At 34.9% G+C, this 18,735-nt stretch overlaps 2 protein-coding genes across 5 annotated transcripts; one reads left to right on the top strand and one right to left on the bottom strand.

The window, feature by feature from the left end:
- Positions 1-2,583: 2,583 nt before the first annotated feature.
- On the bottom strand, positions 2,584-12,740 carry LOC128188681 (RING finger protein 151-like). 3 transcript variants are annotated; one of them, XM_052859886.1, is made up of 2 exons: positions 12,251-12,705; positions 2,584-4,029 (listed from the first exon to the last, which is right to left on the bottom strand). In XM_052859886.1, exon 2 carries the CDS (start codon positions 4,025-4,027, stop codon positions 3,209-3,211), a length of 819 nt encoding a protein of 272 aa, XP_052715846.1. In that variant the 5' UTR covers positions 4,028-4,029; positions 12,251-12,705; the 3' UTR covers positions 2,584-3,208. The 3 variants fall into 3 exon arrangements, 2 of the variants coding, with proteins under 2 accessions (XP_052715846.1, XP_052715848.1); XM_052859888.1 differs by lacking the exon at positions 12,251-12,705 and adding an exon at positions 5,330-5,350; XR_008244181.1 differs by lacking the exon at positions 2,584-4,029 and adding an exon at positions 10,762-11,091 and having other exon boundaries at positions 12,251-12,740.
- On the top strand, positions 5,021-18,200 carry LOC128188675 (ileal sodium/bile acid cotransporter-like). Of its 2 annotated transcripts, XM_052859879.1 has the most exons (4): positions 5,021-5,188; positions 5,402-6,776; positions 15,824-15,995; positions 16,200-18,200. In XM_052859879.1, exons 2-4 carry the CDS (start codon positions 6,504-6,506, stop codon positions 16,895-16,897), a joined length of 1,143 nt encoding a protein of 380 aa, XP_052715839.1. In that variant the 5' UTR covers positions 5,021-5,188; positions 5,402-6,503; the 3' UTR covers positions 16,898-18,200. The 2 variants fall into 2 exon arrangements, with proteins under 2 accessions (XP_052715839.1, XP_052715838.1); XM_052859878.1 differs by lacking the exons at positions 5,021-5,188; positions 5,402-6,776 and adding an exon at positions 12,984-13,869.
- Positions 18,201-18,735: the final 535 nt, after the last annotated feature.

Raw genomic sequence — 18,735 nt, 5'->3', positions numbered from 1 at the left:
TAGGTCAAAACATTCAGCAACATAAGAAAAATCACTGCGCAAAATAATCATTTAAATGTCAGACACAAATTCCCATAGAAGACGATTTGGCCGTTTCTTATAGCTACATATAGGAAAATTCATTATTTACATGTAATGTGGAAGGGACTTCATGTTGTGTCGTATTATTCATCGAAATAAACAATAAATCAAGTATAATTTCATAAATAGTTTCTTTCCCCACAGTATTATCTGACAGCTTAGCGCAGTGGTTAGAGCGCTCTCTACCGACCTGTATGTCAGGAGTTCGAATCCTGTTGGGATTTGTAAAATTTTTACCTTTTCAAAATTTTCTAATTTTGGTAGTGTTAACAGGGACCAACCTAGAGCAATCTTAGTTTAGGGAAAAAAAAAACGTATTTTTTTGGTGAAATATTGTGTAAGGAAATTCTAAACCAGTAAAAGTATTTTAATTATAACGTTCTTTAATCCACATTAATATTGACAGGTGTTCCATACAACCGTAATTAAGGGGGTTGGAGGGTGGCTTTGAATTTCTCTCAGGTTGAGATACATAAATCCTGTAAGTTATTTTCCCTTTATTTATTTGATATAGATTATATTCAGTTATATATAGGCCTATAATGAAATATGTATTTATTTGTCATTCCAACACAATATTTAGGAAATTTTCTTCATCTCAGAAATTGAAAAGTCCCCAAAATAGTTGGGCCTTGGGATTTAGGAACGATAACTCTTACCTGAGGAACTTTCATACCAAATAACATTTTAAATTTTTTGTGTGTTTATTTGCAATAATTTTCATTCAATTTTTTATGTCACATTCATTGAAATACATTTTCTTATAACATCAAGCAGCTTTTTCAGATGATTTTTCAACAGAGTAAGAAGATATGAACAATTATGTTTTGGGGAAATACTAAATTATTTGCAACATAAAATTTTTGAATATTATGAAATGAAATATTTTTTTCTTATGTGTCTCAAGGAGATGTCCATCATATGACAAAAAAAATCGTTCAATTTGTTGATTAAAAATTATTTTACAAAAACACGAAAAAACATTTTTAAAAATATTTAAAAATACCGATAGTATCAATATAATTGTTTTAATATTTGATAAGTATATGTTTTGTGGTCTTCTATTGAAAATTGGAATAAACTGTGGGTGTATAGAGCCACCTTAAGTAAACACAGCATAAGAACAATCGCGCTCACGCTTACAACATTTTCTCTGTTGTCAAATACAACTCTATAACTTTTGAACCGTAAAGATAACAGTAACTGCAAATCCCGTGTCATGGATTTTAAAAGAAACTGGGCGCACAAGATTATAAGTTTGCAGGAATCATCGACACGAATCAATAATGATTTAAATGTCTATAACCTCGAAAGTTTGAACAAAAATTAATTACTCAAACTTGAAAGTTGATGTACATGGCCATTCCGGCTATAAAGAAAAACCTCACAAACTTTCTAAAAATGTCAATGAGAGGGTAAACCGATATAATTAGTTATGTTGGAAATGTTAATTAATGTATTTTAATTCACTTATATCGTACATCTTATTAAACTAGTTATAAGAACAGAAAATAGTGTTCATGAATACGGCAAAAACCAATAAAGGGAAATTCAAATATACCGGTATTCCATAATTTAACATAATGTTACATTCAACATACATTTAAAAACAAAAAAGTTTTTAACAAAAATAAAAAAGTAGTCAACAATAGGATTTGAACCCCAAACACTGCATGTTTGTATTCACTAATCCAGGACAAAACCATTGAGCCATGCGTGACTTCACAATTAATGTGCGGTATAAAGTGTTTTGAAACAACATTGCCATATCAATGGACTTTAATTGTTTTTATCCTCCAAATTTTTTTTGGAATAGTACATAAATAGTCATCTCTGGGTCATCACTCCATCTTTTTTTTAAAGCAACATTTTCACTGTTAAAATATTGCATCTGTGCACGTTTCAAGTTTGTGGAGAGAGGACCCAGAGACAATAAAATCATTTAAAAATAGATATAAATAAGTAGGATTTTGCATGAATTGCATCGTGTTGATATATTTAGACCCATACTATAATAAAACCTATGGTGGAATAGATCTGCCATCACTTCTCTGATAATTATGTCGACTTGTCAGATCTTGATGTCCACTTGTCAGATAATTATGTGGATTTCCAGATAATTATGTCAACTTATCAGTTATTAAGTCGACTTGTCACTTATCCACGTGTTTAAAAATTTAACACTTTAACCTTTCCACGCCCAATTTGTGCCATTAAGTTGAAATAATATTTTCTGGCAATTCGACATAAGGATCTGACAAATCGACATTAGCATGTTTTAAGTCGACATAATTATCTGACAAGTCGACATAATTATCTGACAAGTCGACATAATTACTTGACAAGTCGAAATAATTATTTGACAAGACGACCTAATATCTGACATGTCAACATCATTATCTGATACCTTGGCTTATAATATGAATGATAAATTTCTTTAAACTAGTGGCCATATTAACTTGTCAGATCTTTTTGTCGACTCGTCAGATATTATTATGACAAGTTAATGGCAGTTAGTGGCACTAACACGCTTTAACAACAAAATATTGAGTTTCTAGTCAATATGGTTATTTTCTGACAAGTCAACATAAAGATCTGACAAGTTGACATAAATATCTGACAAGTCGACATAATCATCTGCCAAGTCGACATAACTATCTGACAAGTGGTGGCAGATCTATGCCACCAACCGTTTGCATTACAAACATGTTTTCTATACCCATTCCACGTCCAACAAAAACCAAATAGCGGTTAATATAATTCGAAAAATGTGCAAAATTATTTGATGAAATTTCCACTCTCCTTGTGCGCCCAGATTCCTGCCGAATCTATATCTTAAGCGCCCACTTTCTTTCTTACTTTATAGGTTCATGTTTTGGTGTTTATTAAATGGCATGTTCAGGTATGATTTCACGCAACATGTATAAAACATGATTAATATATTTCTAAGCTATGTAAACAATGTTGATACAGTTATTAATATTGATTGGACATATAGTACATGTATTTCAACTTTGATAACACGAAATACATGTGTCATGCTACATGTATCACTATAAAATCCTTCGGACTTGTGTTTATCAAGACACCACACATTAAAATAAGACAGTACGGAAAACATATCCATTTACAGTGCGGTTACTTTCCTAGTTGAAGGTCGCTTGTCACCGGAAGTATTTCTAGTCTCGTTCTGGTTCCGGCGAAGTAAGTCCATCAACTCACGCTTTTCAAGTTCCAATCTCTCTGTGTCTTGTCGGCGCTTGACCTCCAGTTCCATTAGAAGCTTTATTTTTTGAGAAAGTCTAGAAACCTCGGTCTTTAACTCATCCACCTGAGCCTGCATGGAGGACTCTTTCTGTACCATGTGACACCTTTGAGTGTTCAGCCTCAGTTCCATTTCACGCTTCTGTTCGTCGATCTTACAGAACATCTCAGAGCGCAGGATATCCATGGCGGTTTTCAGCTCGTAGATACAGTTGTGTTCATTGTCGTCCCGTGTGACCATCAGTATGCCGCAGCCTTTCGGACATTCCTTGGCGCGAAACCCACAGTCCTCTAAATGCTTGGCCAGGTCTTCTCTTGACACAGAGAGAGGACAGTTACCATTTGGGCACTCAACCGAACCACGGGGGCACTCCGACTCGTGGGTCGCAAGGAACTCAAGCGAACTAACGTGACTGCAGCCGCGAGTCACATTAATACAACGAATTTGTAGGTTGTCCAGATCGTTCTTCATATAACGGAACAAAGGTTTAAGGTTCGAAAGCGACAGGTTCTTCCTGTCTTCCGGGCACCTTGTTTCGTTTGCAAGCCATCCTTCGATGCACCTTCGACAGTATGCATGCTCGCAAGGTGCTTGGACTGGGTCTTCTAGGACATCGCGGCAAATACAACACAGAAGACCGTCGTTAACCTCCCCTAGGAAGCGCCCGAGGTCGAATCCCATTCCTACATGTTACATTAAAAGTTTAAAATTTATCAATTTAAACTTAACTATAACAGTGTTATGATTAACATGAATTTATAATTCATGATATTTTTGATTTTATATTTTGGATTAATTCTAATATTCAATTAGGATTTTCCTCAGGTATGAGTAAATTTTATTTTATTTTAGTTTAATAATATCTACTATTTCGCACAATTTCCTTTAAGTATTTTTCGGAAATTCTCTTTGTTAGCTAATTCATTCGCACATCTTTTGTAAACTTAGGATGACATTCCCAGCTGTTAGATACTAAGAAAAACATTCTTATTTCGGTTTCTTTGGAGGTAAATTCCTTTGCGCTTTTGGCTTGACACTTCGGAATTCCACATAGATAAACTTATTTACTTTGTTTCGGCTTCGAGTTAATCCTGTCTTTGTTACAGGCCTTCTCCGCGGAAATACGAGTAATTGTTATAACACCTTCTTTGGCTCAGCTAATAGTGTCAAGCATCAAAGAAATTTTGCCGAAATTGGGCGTAAACTTTTTTTAAACAAGTTACCTGATTGGTCAAAACTAAAGTCCGTGGATTGACCGCAATGGTAAGTGACTTTTACAAAGTCACTTTCCATCTTGCGGCAATTCAATAAAGACAGTTTTACTTAAATTTACGGATTTTATTCTGATTCATTCAGGTAAGCTTGAAATTACTGTTTTATTCTTTTTATTATTTAAGCTGAATTTCATTTAAGGTTTTTATTACTTATTTTTAAATTAAGGATATTTTTGAAATAGTTTTTTATACCTTAATCCAATTAATTAGATAGTTTTTAAATTTCTTTCATGACTTCAATGTTAAATTGTTATTTGCTAAAAATTGCCGCCTTAATTAAATAATTTTGTAATCTTTTTAATCTACACTTTAAATTATACTTATTGCGTATAATTTCTACTTTAAAATTTATTCCCTTAAGATTTAACTTTTTGGCCATTTAAACTTTACCGCGCCTTGCTAGATAAAACTCTTCTGTGCGAGGAGATAAACAAGTTAACGTATACAAAACGAAAATAGAAATTTTATCCGCTAAATTCTAAAACATGTTAAAATCTTAGTAATTATTTTATTCTTTCGATAATTCATTTTCGATCCATCATGTTATTACAAAGGAAACATTTTATAGGTAAGCCGTGTGCTTGATCTTGTTTTGATTTCTTTTTATGTCTATATTTTGTTGATCTGTTTATTGTGTTTCGGAACTTTTGTTATTTCTTTGATTCTATAACATGCTTTTATTATTTGTGTATTTCATTTATTTTCTTACACTTTCCATCTTGCGGCAATTCAATAAAGACAGTTTTACTTAAATTTACGGATTTTATTCTGATTCATTCAGGTGCTGTGGAAGCAAGTTGCTTGCATTTAGACACAGGTTGATCCTTGAACTAATTTCCCCAAACAATTAGTCACGACGGTAAAAACCAGTGTGTGACAAGTGGTGGACAGAATCAATTCAATCCTACGTACCTCTCGCTAGCCAGAATTGTGTATTGTGATGCCAGAGGACAGTGCCAACAAATATTTAACATACCATTACAATTTAAGAGACCGCCAAATGCAATGTGGTGACTCAACTTCTCAGACCGCTACCCAAACAATTACAACAACAACTCCAACGCAAACAGCTACCACAACAACAACAGCAAGATCACCAACAACAGCAGTGAATACATTAAGTGTCAATTCCTCATCAACAACAACAACAGCAGCAAGTTCAATAACAACAACAGCCAATACATCAAGTGTGAATTCCTCAACAACAACAACAGCAAGTTCATCAACAACAACAGCCAGTATACCAACAGCAACAATAACAAGTGACAGCTCTCCAACAACCATTATGCAGAGAGATAATGGTGTTCAACTAGCTAAATTCACAGGAAAAAGTGGAAAAGTTAGTGCCACACAATGGTGGACCCTCTTCATTCAGTGGTGTTCCCTTCACTCATTCACAGAACAACAAATCCTGGGACGCATCGTCTTCCATTTAGCCGACATGGCGCAGCAGTGGTATTTATCACTTCCTGAAACATCTCGGAGTACTCTCCAAAGTTTAAAATCAGCGTTCTTTTCCCGATTTGGAAAACAATCTTCCTTCAACCTTGATGTCCTAGATATTAAGCAACAAATTGACGAAACCTGCGAAGAGTACATCACCAGAATTCAACAGATGGCATGTGATGATGAAATACCAAGCCTGATGTTAATTAGTCTCATCGCCAAAGGATTTCAACCGGATATTTCTGAAAAGGTGTTAGATAAAGATCCCCAAACATTTGAGGACCTATTTAAATTCGCAAAAAGGGCAGAATCAACTGTGAAAATTCGTAAAAATGACAGCCTGATTGCATCCATTGAAGGCATGGAAGATCGCCTGATGACGAAACTTTCAAAACAACTGGAAACGACTGTTATGGCTTTAGACCGCCGAGACCAATATGCTCCTGCAGAAGTGCGTGACCGTTATGCTTCATCTGATCAACAGAACAATCCTCATACTAACGTGCACACCAGCAACCATGGAAGACCCCGAGGACATGATTTCCGTTCCCAGAGACATTTTAAAAGTGAAAGCAGAGACAGACCACAATTCTCCAACAATGCCTCTCAATACGGACCTCGCAACCAAGGAAACCGCTTTCCTCGGCCCACTCCTCCGTCCAGACAGCATGGTTACCGTCCAGCCCAGAATCAACGTCATCCTAGTCCCAGTAAGTGCCCAAATTGTTTTATGGACAATTGTGATCAGATTAATTGTATTGCTTTTGGCAAACATTGTTTTTATTGTCATGGGGTCAATCATTTTCAAATTGCATGTTTTTCTAACCCTGCTAGTCCATTATATAGAAAGCTAACAAGTTTTGATTCTAACCAATAGGGATTCAAGCCTATCCATTGTATGGGTAGGCGCCTCGAAAAATGTCAAAATCAAAGTGCAAAATCAGCTGATTTAAATTTAGCTACAAATATGATAAAGAATACTGTTGATATTTCTATCAATAAGAAAAGAACAAATGCTCTTGTTGACACTGGTGCGTCAATTACTGTAGTTAGTGCTCTATTTTTGAACAAAACATCTTATGCAAATGCTGTGCTTATGAAACCAGATTTTTATTTTGTAAACGGAGTTGGTGGTAGGTTGAATGTTATGGGTAAACTTGACCTCCCCTTATCATTTCAAGGTGCTACATTCAATTTCCCTGTGCATGTTGTTGAAAAGTTGCCACATTCTTTAATTATTGGTCTAGATTTCATGAAAAAACACAAGGTGACCATAAACTTAGCAAACAACACAATGTCCTTTCTCAATGATGCTGCTAATGTTTTCATGCTAAAGTCAAACAGTGGAATAGCAAGAGTTGCAAAATCAACAATCTTACCACCTCATTCAGAGACAATTTTGTGTGTTAAAATTTCAAATAGAAAGTCTGGAGAAACAGTTTTGTTAGAACCATTAGATAATGAATTGCACAATACACATCTTTTGGGTTCAAAATGCTTAATCAAACTCAACAATAGTCAGTCATGTCTTAAAGTGCTAAATCCAACCAACCAGAAAATTCGTTTAGGTAAAGGTAAAATAGTAGCTACGGTTTCAAATTTTGACCAAGATGAATGCATGGTTTACAATCTTGATACACAACCAACAACAAATGAAACTGAATCCATTCACATGGTTCATACAGACACAAACAAACAAACAACTGCCAATACACAAACAAACAAATCATCTGACATCTCATTTGACCTCACTAACTCAGACCTGAATACACATCAAAGGGAGATCATGACAAAATTGTTACACAAACATAAAGACATCTTTGCAACAGGAACACATGATCTTGGGAAATGCAATACATACATGCACAAGATTGAAACAGATCCTAATGCAAAACCTGTCAAAATGCCTTTTTACCGCACAACACCTGCACATCACGCAGAAATCAATAGACAAGTTGAAGATTGGTTGAAAAATGACATCATTAAGGAATCAAATAGTGATTGGCATTCTCCTTGTTTGTTAGTAAAGAAATCTTCTGGTGAATTCAGACTTGTAACTGACTTTCGAAAATTAAACAAAATTACCAAACCAATGTCATTTCCTCTGCCAAGGTTAGAATGTGTCTTTGATACCATTGGCCAAAGTAAAGCTCAGTTCTTCACAAGTCTCGACCTACACAGTGCCTTCTTACAAATAGCTATGCACCCTGACTCTCAACATAAGTCTGCTTTTATTACTCAGAATGGCATTTATGAGTACAAACGTATGCCTTATGGTTTGATGAATGCTCCTGTTTCTTTCCAGATGGTCATGACTCAAGTTCTTAGAGGGTTAACTTGGCGTCAATGTTTAATCTATCTTGACGACATTTTAGTCTTTTCTGAAACATTTGATGACCATCTCACTCATCTTGAACAAATCTTTTCTCGTTTACGCCAGGCAAACTTAAAGTTGAAACCAAGTAAATGTGACTTTGCTGCCAAACAGATTAAATATCTTGGTCACATTATATCTAAACATGGTATTAGAACAGACCCCAAGAAAACTCAAGCTGTCAGTACTTTTCCGGTGCCTAAAACTCAAAAAGATGTGAGATCATTTCTTGGTATGTGTAATTACTACCGCAAATTTGTCAAGGACTATGCTAAGCTCTCATCTCCTCTAAACAATCTCTTAAGAAAGGATACCAAATTTCATTGGACAGAAGAATGTCAGTCATCTTTTGAAACTCTCAAACAGTCTTTAATCTCTTCTCCAATTTTAGCATATCCAGATCTTAGCAAAAGTTTCATTCTCACATGTGATGCCTCATCTTCAGCTATTGGATTTGTGCTTGGTCAGTTAGACAGTTCTGGTAAAGAACATGTGATTGCTTTTGGAGGTAGAAGTCTCTCTCCTTGCGAAAGAAAATGGTCTACTTCTGAACAAGAAATGCTTGCAATCTTAGAAGGAATACGTGCTTATAGAATCTATCTTTCTGATAAAAAGTTTACCATCTATACCGATCACAAAGCTTTGAAGTATGTCATGGATCAGAAACGATCTACAGGTCGTTTAGCACGTTGGGCTATGGAAATACAAGGATACCAATTTGAAATTATTCACAAACCTGGTAAATCCAACCAAGTAGCTGATGCCTTGAGCAGACGACAATACGAAGACGAAATGCATGAGCCCACAATTGCTTCAATCATAGCAAATCAGTCCGATAGTACTGACAATCAAAAGGACTCTTCTCTATCTACTCCTGAACCCGATTCTATTGAACCTGTTTCTGTTGAGTCTACTCTAGTTGAATCAAATCCAGAACCCACTCAGGTTACACTTTTCTATCACAAGGATGATCCAAATGAAGGTATCTTTGCTCTAGAACCAGAAATAGAAATCAGTTTTCAAAATCCTGATCTTTCTAATCTATCCAATATTTCAAAATTGCAGCGCGAGTGCCCAGACTTTAAAGATATCTTTGCTTATCTAGAAAATGAAACTTTACCAGATGATGAAAAATCACAAACTAAGGTCATTCAAACTTCTAAATACTTTGATCTTTGTAACGGTGTACTTTATCATTGGTTTCAAAGAAGAGTGAAGTCAAATCTACCAGTAGATGACAATTTATAATTCATGATATTTTTGATTTTATATTTTGGATTAATTCTAATATTCAATTAGGATTTTCCTCAGGTATGAGTAAATTTTATTTTATTTTAGTTTAATAATATCTACTATTTCGCACAATTTCCTTTAAGTATTTTTCGGAAATTCTCTTTGTTAGCTAATTCATTCGCACATCTTTTGTAAACTTAGGATGACATTCCCAGCTGTTAGATACTAAGAAAAACATTCTTATTTCGGTTTCTTTGGAGGTAAATTCCTTTGCGCTTTTGGCTTGACACTTCGAAATTCCACATAGATAAACTTATTTACTTTGTTTCGGCTTCGAGTTAATCCTGTCTTTGTTACAGGCCTTCTCCGCGGAAATACGAGTAATTGTTATAACACCTTCTTTGGCTCAGCTAATAGTGTCAAGCATCAAAGAAATTTTGCCGAAATTGGGCGTAAACTTTTTTTAAACAAGTTACCTGATTGGTCAAAACTAAAGTCCGTGGATTGACCGCAATGGTAAGTGACTTTTACAAAGTCACTTTCCATCTTGCGGCAATTCAATAAAGACAGTTTTACTTAAATTTACGGATTTTATTCTGATTCATTCAGGTAAGCTTGAAATTACTGTTTTATTCTTTTTATTATTTAAGCTGAATTTCATTTAAGGTTTTTATTACTTATTTTTAAATTAAGGATATTTTTGAAATAGTTTTTTATACCTTAATCCAATTAATTAGATAGTTTTTAAATTTCTTTCATGACTTCAATGTTAAATTGTTATTTGCTAAAAATTGCCGCCTTAATTAAATAATTTTGTAATCTTTTTAATCTACACTTTAAATTATACTTATTGCGTATAATTTCTACTTTAAAATTTATTCCCTTAAGATTTAACTTTTTGGCCATTTAAACTTTACCGCGCCTTGCTAGATAGAACTCTTCTGTGCGAGGAGATAAACAAGTTAACGTATACAAAACGAAAATAGAAATTTTATCCGCTAAATTCTAAAACATGTTAAAATCTTAGTAATTATTTTATTCTTTCGATAATTCATTTTCGATCCATCATGTTATTACAAAGGAAACATTTTATAGGTAAGCCGTGTGCTTGATCTTGTTTTGATTTCTTTTTATGTCTATATTTTGTTGATCTGTTTATTGTGTTTCGGAACTTTTGTTATTTCTTTGATTCTATAACATGCTTTTATTATTTGTGTATTTCATTTATTTTCTTACACTTTCCATCTTGCGGCAATTCAATAAAGACAGTTTTACTTAAATTTACGGATTTTATTCTGATTCATTCAGGTGCTGTGGAAGCAAGTTGCTTGCATTTAGACACAGGTTGATCCTTGAACTAATTTCCCCAAACAATTAGTCACGACGGTAAAAACCAGTGTGTGACATACATATGGAACCTGTAAGAGAGAAGTCACAGAAAATTGCTTTTTTCTACGAAGTAGTCTATCTATAATCTATTCATAATATTGTTACTGGAGATTTTTGTCACTTTCTTGCGCGTGTAATATCAGAATGCATGTATTTATTACATGCTTAGTAATAAATACAGATTTTTTGCATGTGTGATACAGATGACTTCACAAAACTCATATCGACCTCCGGGGCGTATCACATCCCTTGCTTTTTTCTTTTCGGTATTTGTGCGTGTTTACAGACGAAAAAATAAAAAAAATTGTTACAGTTGACAATTTTAAGTGCAGTTGAAAACTTTAAATGTTAGTTAATGTTTTGAAGCAGTAAATTTTAAAAGCTGAGGAAATTCCGGTTCTGTAACTTTATGTTTGGTTAAATTAACCAGAGACATAACATTTATGTCTCTGGTAAAACAATAAGATTTCATATTTTTAAATATTACACGTACAAAATAATTTCAAATAATACTAAGTATTTAAAATCAATTTGTTCAAGTTGATGTTTTTTTTTTTTATTAAATTTTATTACTAAGTATGTAATATATATAATAATAGATACCCTTTTTCCATTTCACAGCCTGTATTAGCCCTAGACCAATGTCATCCCTTTGGGCTGATATTGGAGTCTCGGGCTGATACCAACTGTGATATGGAAAAGGTTATGCATAATTCTCTGTGTATCACTAGTAGTAGTTTTATAAAATATGCAATATTTATCAAATATATTGAATATCTTTGCATTAAATTTCATCTCTTCATTATTAAGTTCACTTTAAAGTTTCACGCAGATAGAGCGGTACGGGATGCGGGATGCGGGGGGGGGGGGGGGGGGGTAGTACAACATTTCATATACTGTGTTGAGTTTGTATCGTATTTCTCCTTTTTCTTCTTGAGTGTTAAACTTTCTCCGTGAAGAAATAAACATTGACTGCTCCAAAAGATCTTTTTCTGCCCTCTGTCTCTTTCGTTCGTTCTCTCTCTCTCTCTCTCTCTCTCTCTCTCTCTCTCTCTCTCTCTCTCTAAAAGAGGGAGAAATGATTGACTCATTGAGTGTTGAGGACAAAAGTTCAACATATAATACACCACTTCACTACACAAGTACATTGATCTGAGACGAATCCAATGTAATTATAGACGTTCTTACCAGATTAAGAAGGTTTGTTTTTGGCCTCTTGTCATCTGTATCCGTCCGCGTGCTTGGGATAGTCCCGGAACCAGTCTCAATGTCCTTATTATTGTATCACTTTAAATATTTCTTTCCGTAAAAATCACCAACTTCTCTCTGGGAAAGTTGATCGATCGTAATGATATTACAGACTGATTTCTCCAAGCACCCAGATTTGATTTATAAACAAAGCGGGCTACACTCCGTGACTTTATTAAATGTTCCTAGTCATAAACACTGGCCTTGGCTGGCTGTGTATGTATACAAAGACTGGGACATGTGCCAGGTCAATATGAATACTTTAACATTGTGTGTATACCGCTATCGAAACACATCAAAGACAACTGATACCGATCACATTTCCATACACGTAATGAGTGAATTCTATCTTACTTGGATGTGTTTAATTTCAAATTTGTAGAAAACAGAACAGATCGAGAATATATTACTCAAGACAACTTCAATGTTATTCCAAATGTCTACTTGAAAAGTTTTTATCTTTGTGTTTCAAATGAATACTTCATTGAGAATTAATTGTAAGACATTGCTAAAAGCTAAATATCATAGCAAATATTTTTGTCATAAAGGCACCATATAAAAAAATTGATCAATAAAACTTTTCGAAGCGAGGTTATTTTTAATCATTTAATTAATTAGGCCTATACAGTAGCCATGCAGTATCAGAGAACCAAATAGCACTCACATATCAGTATAACATTTCTCAGACTTGAAACAAAAGCTACACAAGAAAGATATATGAATGCATTAATTTTTTTTTATAAATCATGTTTATCAAAGCAACAATCAAGAAAAGAAACATTTTCGGAGTGATTTATAAGCAGATGTCAATGACAGATCCGCGCCCTTTGGTATTTTATCGGCTCGGCAAGAGGGATTCCGAAGAGCTTGGTACTTGGAATCAAGCACGTCAACGGACAAGTCAACCATTTTAAGAAATTTATACAACAAAGTGACGAGAATATTATTGTCATGAGAGCAGGGCACTAGGAAGCAATCACGCTGTCAGTATGGAGATGCTACGGACTCTCGCTTCTCTCTTCTTCTGTGTCTATTTCGTGCATTCCTCGCCGCTTGAGTCATCGATTGGAGCGAGGATGGAGATAACAGAGAATGAGGTCAAGACAGTGACTTTCAATTTCACAGAGACTGATAGGCCAGTGAAAATAATCGTTAGAAGTTCAGATACTTTTATCTTTAGTGTTATAGAGGGTTCTCGCCATAATTTTACCAACGGAGAGTCCGGAAATTTCACCGCTTATATTCGCGGGGAGTTTTTAGGACGTGCCGAAGTGCATGTGTTTGTAAACAAACTCTTCAAAGGGACGCAACTCAGCAATGCAATACAAGGTGCGTCCGATAATGAAAGCTGGTACATCACTGAGAATCCGGTGGACGTGGTGGTGAAGCGAGCGGAGAGTCCCCTGTCGACAGTGTTCACGTCCATTGTGATAGTACTGGTGTGCCTGGCTAACATCGCCATGGGTTGTAAGACTGATCTGAAGGAGGTGAAGCGAACTTTGAAGAGACCCGTGGCTCCGATCACTGGTCTGGTCTCCCAGTTCACCCTCATGCCACTGGTACGAAAATACAGCAATGTCCAGACCAGCACACACACAGACACACACACTCATACAGACATTCACAGACAAGCAGAAACACACTTACACATCATGTTACTTACTTGTACCACACATATGTAAGGTAAATATACAGGTTGGAACCATGCAATCACCCAAATAGATTATTTGATAGCCTATTTTAGGTATAATATCCAAGTAATCCTCACAATGTCGGGTCGTGAGTCCACTCGTGGCCACTGCCACGAGTTTGTGGCCACGAGTTGACCCAGTAGCCCTGAAATTGTTAGGATGATCCCAAATAGGATTAAAGGCACCTCAGTCCTGACAAATTAGGTGTGATCACAAAAACTTAAGAACTAGTACATGTAGGTATTTATCATTTTTATGTTGATTCATTAATGTGTGGATCCAGAAATTTTATTTGAGGGTGAGGGGATCCGAGGGATAATTTGTTTTCTCAAGATGGGGGGGGGGGGGGGGGGGGGGGCGGGGGTCTTAGACTATTTTGGTTATTTAACTGTGAAGTTAGTTTGAATTTTTTAGGGGGTCCCATCTCCTTGATCTGTGCATGTTCATGTCTGTTATTTGATTTACTACATGAATTTACCAAATTCCACTTCTCCCTAATTAATAAAAACCTGTAGTCCTATACCTATAATTACAAGCCTTAGGGATTAAAGGGATATGTGATCATTTCTTAGCTGACTTAATCCACGATGCTCAAGATAAAATTATCAGAGTAGTTTTATAAATATGGTTCTGTCTAAGATTTGTTCTTTAAATATCATTCCACGAGACTAAAAATATTTATGACTCTGTCATAAGTTCTTTTGTAGAATGCAGCCCTGGTCGCTAAATCAAAGATGTCAAGTTGATACTTCATAATTGAATTGTAAACTTTTGTTGCATATTCCTGGGCTTTTTTTGACAGTTATGTCGCCATAGCAATAAGGAATTTCAGGTTGTGCACAGGAGGAATTTATATTGTTAATATTCAGCACAGCTACCTATGACTGAAATGTGGCACTGTTGAAAAAAATACACCCAAATTGGAAAGAAATGACAAATATACTAGTATTTGATCTTCTCTTCTAACTTGTTTGTGTTATATCAAGAGTTTACAGTTGATCTGTTGTCCATGCTGAGTTACATCAAGAGTTTACAGTTGATCTGTTGTCCATGCTGAGTTACATCAAGTGTTTGCAGTTGATCTGTTGTCCATGCTGAGTTACATCAAGAGTTTACAGTTGATCTGTTGTCCATGCTGAGTTACATCAAGAGTTTACAGTTGATCTGTTGTCCATGCTGAGTTACATCAAGTGTTTACAGTCATGCTGAGTTACATCAAGAGTTTACAGTTGATCTGTTGTCCATGCTGAGTTACATCAAGAGTTTACAGTTGATCTGTTGTCCATACTGAATTACACCTTCCACTGTTCTTGTTACTTGTTTATATATATTCAAATTATTTCTGTTAATTATGTAATCAATTGTTCACATTCAATACACCTTCTGTTGCTCATATAAATGTTAAATTAAATGTTCTCTGTTGATCAAATGTTCGATCATGTTGAATATCCTTTCCAATATTTACATATTGACTATATTGGATACATTGAATCATCCACTGTTTACATATTGATTTGCTTATATTGGATGCATTGAATCATCCACTGTTTACATATTGACTTGCTTGTATTGGATGCATTGAATCATCCACTGTTTACATATTGATTTGCTTATATTGGATGCATTGAATCATCCAATGTTTTCATATTGACTTGATTATATTGGATGCATTGAATCATCCAATGTTTACATATTGATTTGCTTATATTGGATGCATTGAATCATCCAATGTTTTCATATTGACTTGCTTATATTGGATGCATTGAATCATCCAATGTTTACATATTGACTTGCTTATATCGGTTGCCTTTCTCTATTGTAGATATCCCTGGGAGTTGGTTACTTTCTGGGCCTGGATGCAGCGCTGTGGTTTGGTTTCTTTGCCATGGGTTCCTCTCCAGGAGGAGCTGCCAGCAACATCTACTGTTATCTATTGGACGGCGATGTATCCCTCAGTGTGACCATGACCTTCATCAGTACTTTGGCTTCGCTAGGTATGTAGGTCATGACATATTTATTATTATAAACTTATCATCACTAAGTATGTATGTTATGAAAGTGCCACTATTTAAAGGGGGGGGTGTATTTATTTAGGTTTGTTGGGAGTCCTCTTGTGTTAGACCTGTAGCTATAATTTGATTAACCTTTGCAATGTACACATTCACAACTTTTCAATATATCTGTGTGCTATGTTGTAGCTCTGATTCCAGCATGGATCTACAGTGTGGGTATTAATGTGATCTACAAAGACATAGAGATTTCTATTCCCTTCGTAAATATCATCACATCTCTAGTCGGCCTGATCATTCCTGTGGGCATCGGGATCCTGATACAAATCAAGAAACCCAACTGGGCCCGGTTTATAGAGAAGTTGGTGCGCCCAATCACTGTGCTATTCATCATCTTGGTCTTCACCATTGGTGTATACGCCAATCTGTATGTGTTTGAACTCCTGACCCCTCTTACTTTACTAGCTGGGGCTTTAATTCCTTATTGTGGGTTTGCTTTTGGTGCTCTTGTAGCCTTCATAACAAAACATGACAGACAGAGAATCCTGACAATTGCCATAGAGACTGGTATCCAGAACACTGGTATATCCATTGTCATGCTCCAGTTGTCACTTCCGACTCCGGATTCCGACATTGGAATGGTGGCTCCCATTGTGTGTTCCATTTTTACTCCTATTCCCATGGTGATTGCCATTACTGCATATGAAATAAAGAAGCGGTGCTTTAAGAAGAAGGAGGTTGCCACTGGTGAGAAATTAAAAGGACTAGATGGGGGAGAGAAGTCAGAGAAATTGGGGGTGGAGGGTTTATCTTACCAGCCGGTTAGTGAGAAAGGGAGTGACTCTGAAACAGAGACTTGTAAAAAACATGAAAAGAAAGGCATTTAGAAAGTTTTATGAAAAGAGGGGTTGCCATGGACGTCTACTTAACATATTATTTGAGGTTTTCATTTGCTAGTCAGTACGGCTTGCGAAGTTGAAATTGGAAAACTCTGATACTCTCTGCCATGTTTTTTAATAATGCGAAAATGGAAATGACATTTTTTATGTGAAATATCATCATGAATACTTATACATGTATCTATGCTCAAATATGAATATGTAAAAGTTGATGTTCCTCGCAATATATATTTGATATTCCATGAAAAGTTTGCATCTTGAGAGTGCTCAAATGTTTAATTGTTTTATTCTTAAACAGTTTCATTGCTGATCAAGTTTTACACATGTTTTTGTATTTTCTACCTTTAAGATATGTTAAGAATTTTATACCAAATTTATATCTGTAGAATATTAATTTTTTTATTTTAAGTTTATTCATCTTTCTTTAAAGAAAATTTAATTAGAGCATACTTGATGTAACCTTTTATATGTCTTTGTTTTAGATTTTATTAGTATAATGACAATGCCATATTATTTTTATATAGAATTACTGGTATATATACAAACTGATTGCTGGAATGTTTTAAATCATTCAATCATGTATTGCCTTAAGGTACTTCACTACACCGAGACTTATACTTTTTAAGACACTATGTCACAAGATGGCGATTTAAATGTTTTGTGAAACTGTTTGTATCAATTGATTTAGATGTAGATCATCAAAGCTCAGTGGTTAAAATATCAGGCTTGTGAACCGTAGGTCATGAGTTCGAATCCACCTGGGGCTTTTGTTTATGTTTACTGTAAGAAATTTTTGAAAATACTATTTTTTATCTAAAGTTGCACATTTTTTCGCCTATTTGATATATATACTTCTTATCCATCATGCTTTCTATCATAATCAAGTAATTGTCTGCTGATTTGAGAAACTTTTTCAAGGTGTAGTGAGACACCTTAAACAACCTGTGTTGGTGAAAGTATTTCCTGAATTGATTTTTCTGTGTCAAAAGCAATGATATTATATGTATATCAGTTTATCAGCATCGGTGAAGATTGCATTTGAATGACAAGTCATTATTTGCTTGCTGTATTTTGTTGACCAGTAGATTTTGTTTAAGATGGAGTGTTTTATTATATTCTAGTCACATCTTGTAGTCAAGTTTAAATAAAATGTAAATTGGAATCTAGCAGGCAGTTGTTATTGTTATCTGTAATTGATTCTAAAAATGTATGTTCAATATGACATATTTTTAATACCTGTTCATGTCTAAACATGTTTTGTATAAACAAAATATATATGTTTGTATCTAGATCCCAGTAATTTTGTCTTCATTTACTTATATTTAATTGGACATTATGTATAAATGGACACTGACTTGTACCTACGTAAACAAACTTTTGGTTATTAATAAGGACTTTCTTCCTTGATTTTATAATTAGAGGTATGTGTCAAACACTGCATGGTTCTGCCACAGGAGACTCGTACATTTACCTGTCTGACAGGTAGAAGTAACCTGTACCTGTACTGAATCGTCGTGGTTCCAGTTGTCTATTTCCAAATTACTAGAGCTACAAGTAATTTTGTTCCCACTTAATACAATATTATAGCTGGTTTAAGACATACGGTAGATAGATAGGTACAAATTCATTTTACATTTTCACCAATAAAATTATGGACTTGTTTTTAGCTCATCTGAACTAAAAGCTCATGTGAGCTTTCTATCTGTAAACTTTTTACTTTTTAACATCTTTTCCAGAGACAATTTCAACCAAACATGGCATAAAGCACCCTTAGGCAAGGATGTCTCAAAGTTGTGAAAACTAGGGATCACACCCGATTTCAAGGG

This window comes from Crassostrea angulata, chromosome 6 (assembly GCF_025612915.1).
Source record: "Crassostrea angulata isolate pt1a10 chromosome 6, ASM2561291v2, whole genome shotgun sequence".
In the NCBI taxonomy this organism is placed as follows: domain Eukaryota; kingdom Metazoa; phylum Mollusca; class Bivalvia; order Ostreida; family Ostreidae; genus Magallana; species Magallana angulata.
This window is presented reverse-complemented; position numbering and strand designations above follow the sequence as displayed.

Bases quoted from the DNA above. Each gene is read 5' to 3' on its own strand.
- LOC128188681 (XM_052859886.1), bottom strand. From the start codon at position 4,027: ATGGGATTCGACCTCGGGCGCTTCCTAGGGGAGGTTAACGACGGTCTT.
- LOC128188675 (XM_052859878.1), top strand. From the start codon at position 13,300: ATGGAGATGCTACGGACTCTCGCTTCTCTCTTCTTCTGTGTCTATTTC. The intron at 13,870-15,823 runs GTACGAAAATAC...TCTCTATTGTAG, and splicing joins AGTTCACCCTCATGCCACTG to ATATCCCTGGGAGTTGGTTA. The intron at 15,996-16,199 runs GTATGTAGGTCA...GCTATGTTGTAG, and splicing joins CAGTACTTTGGCTTCGCTAG to CTCTGATTCCAGCATGGATC.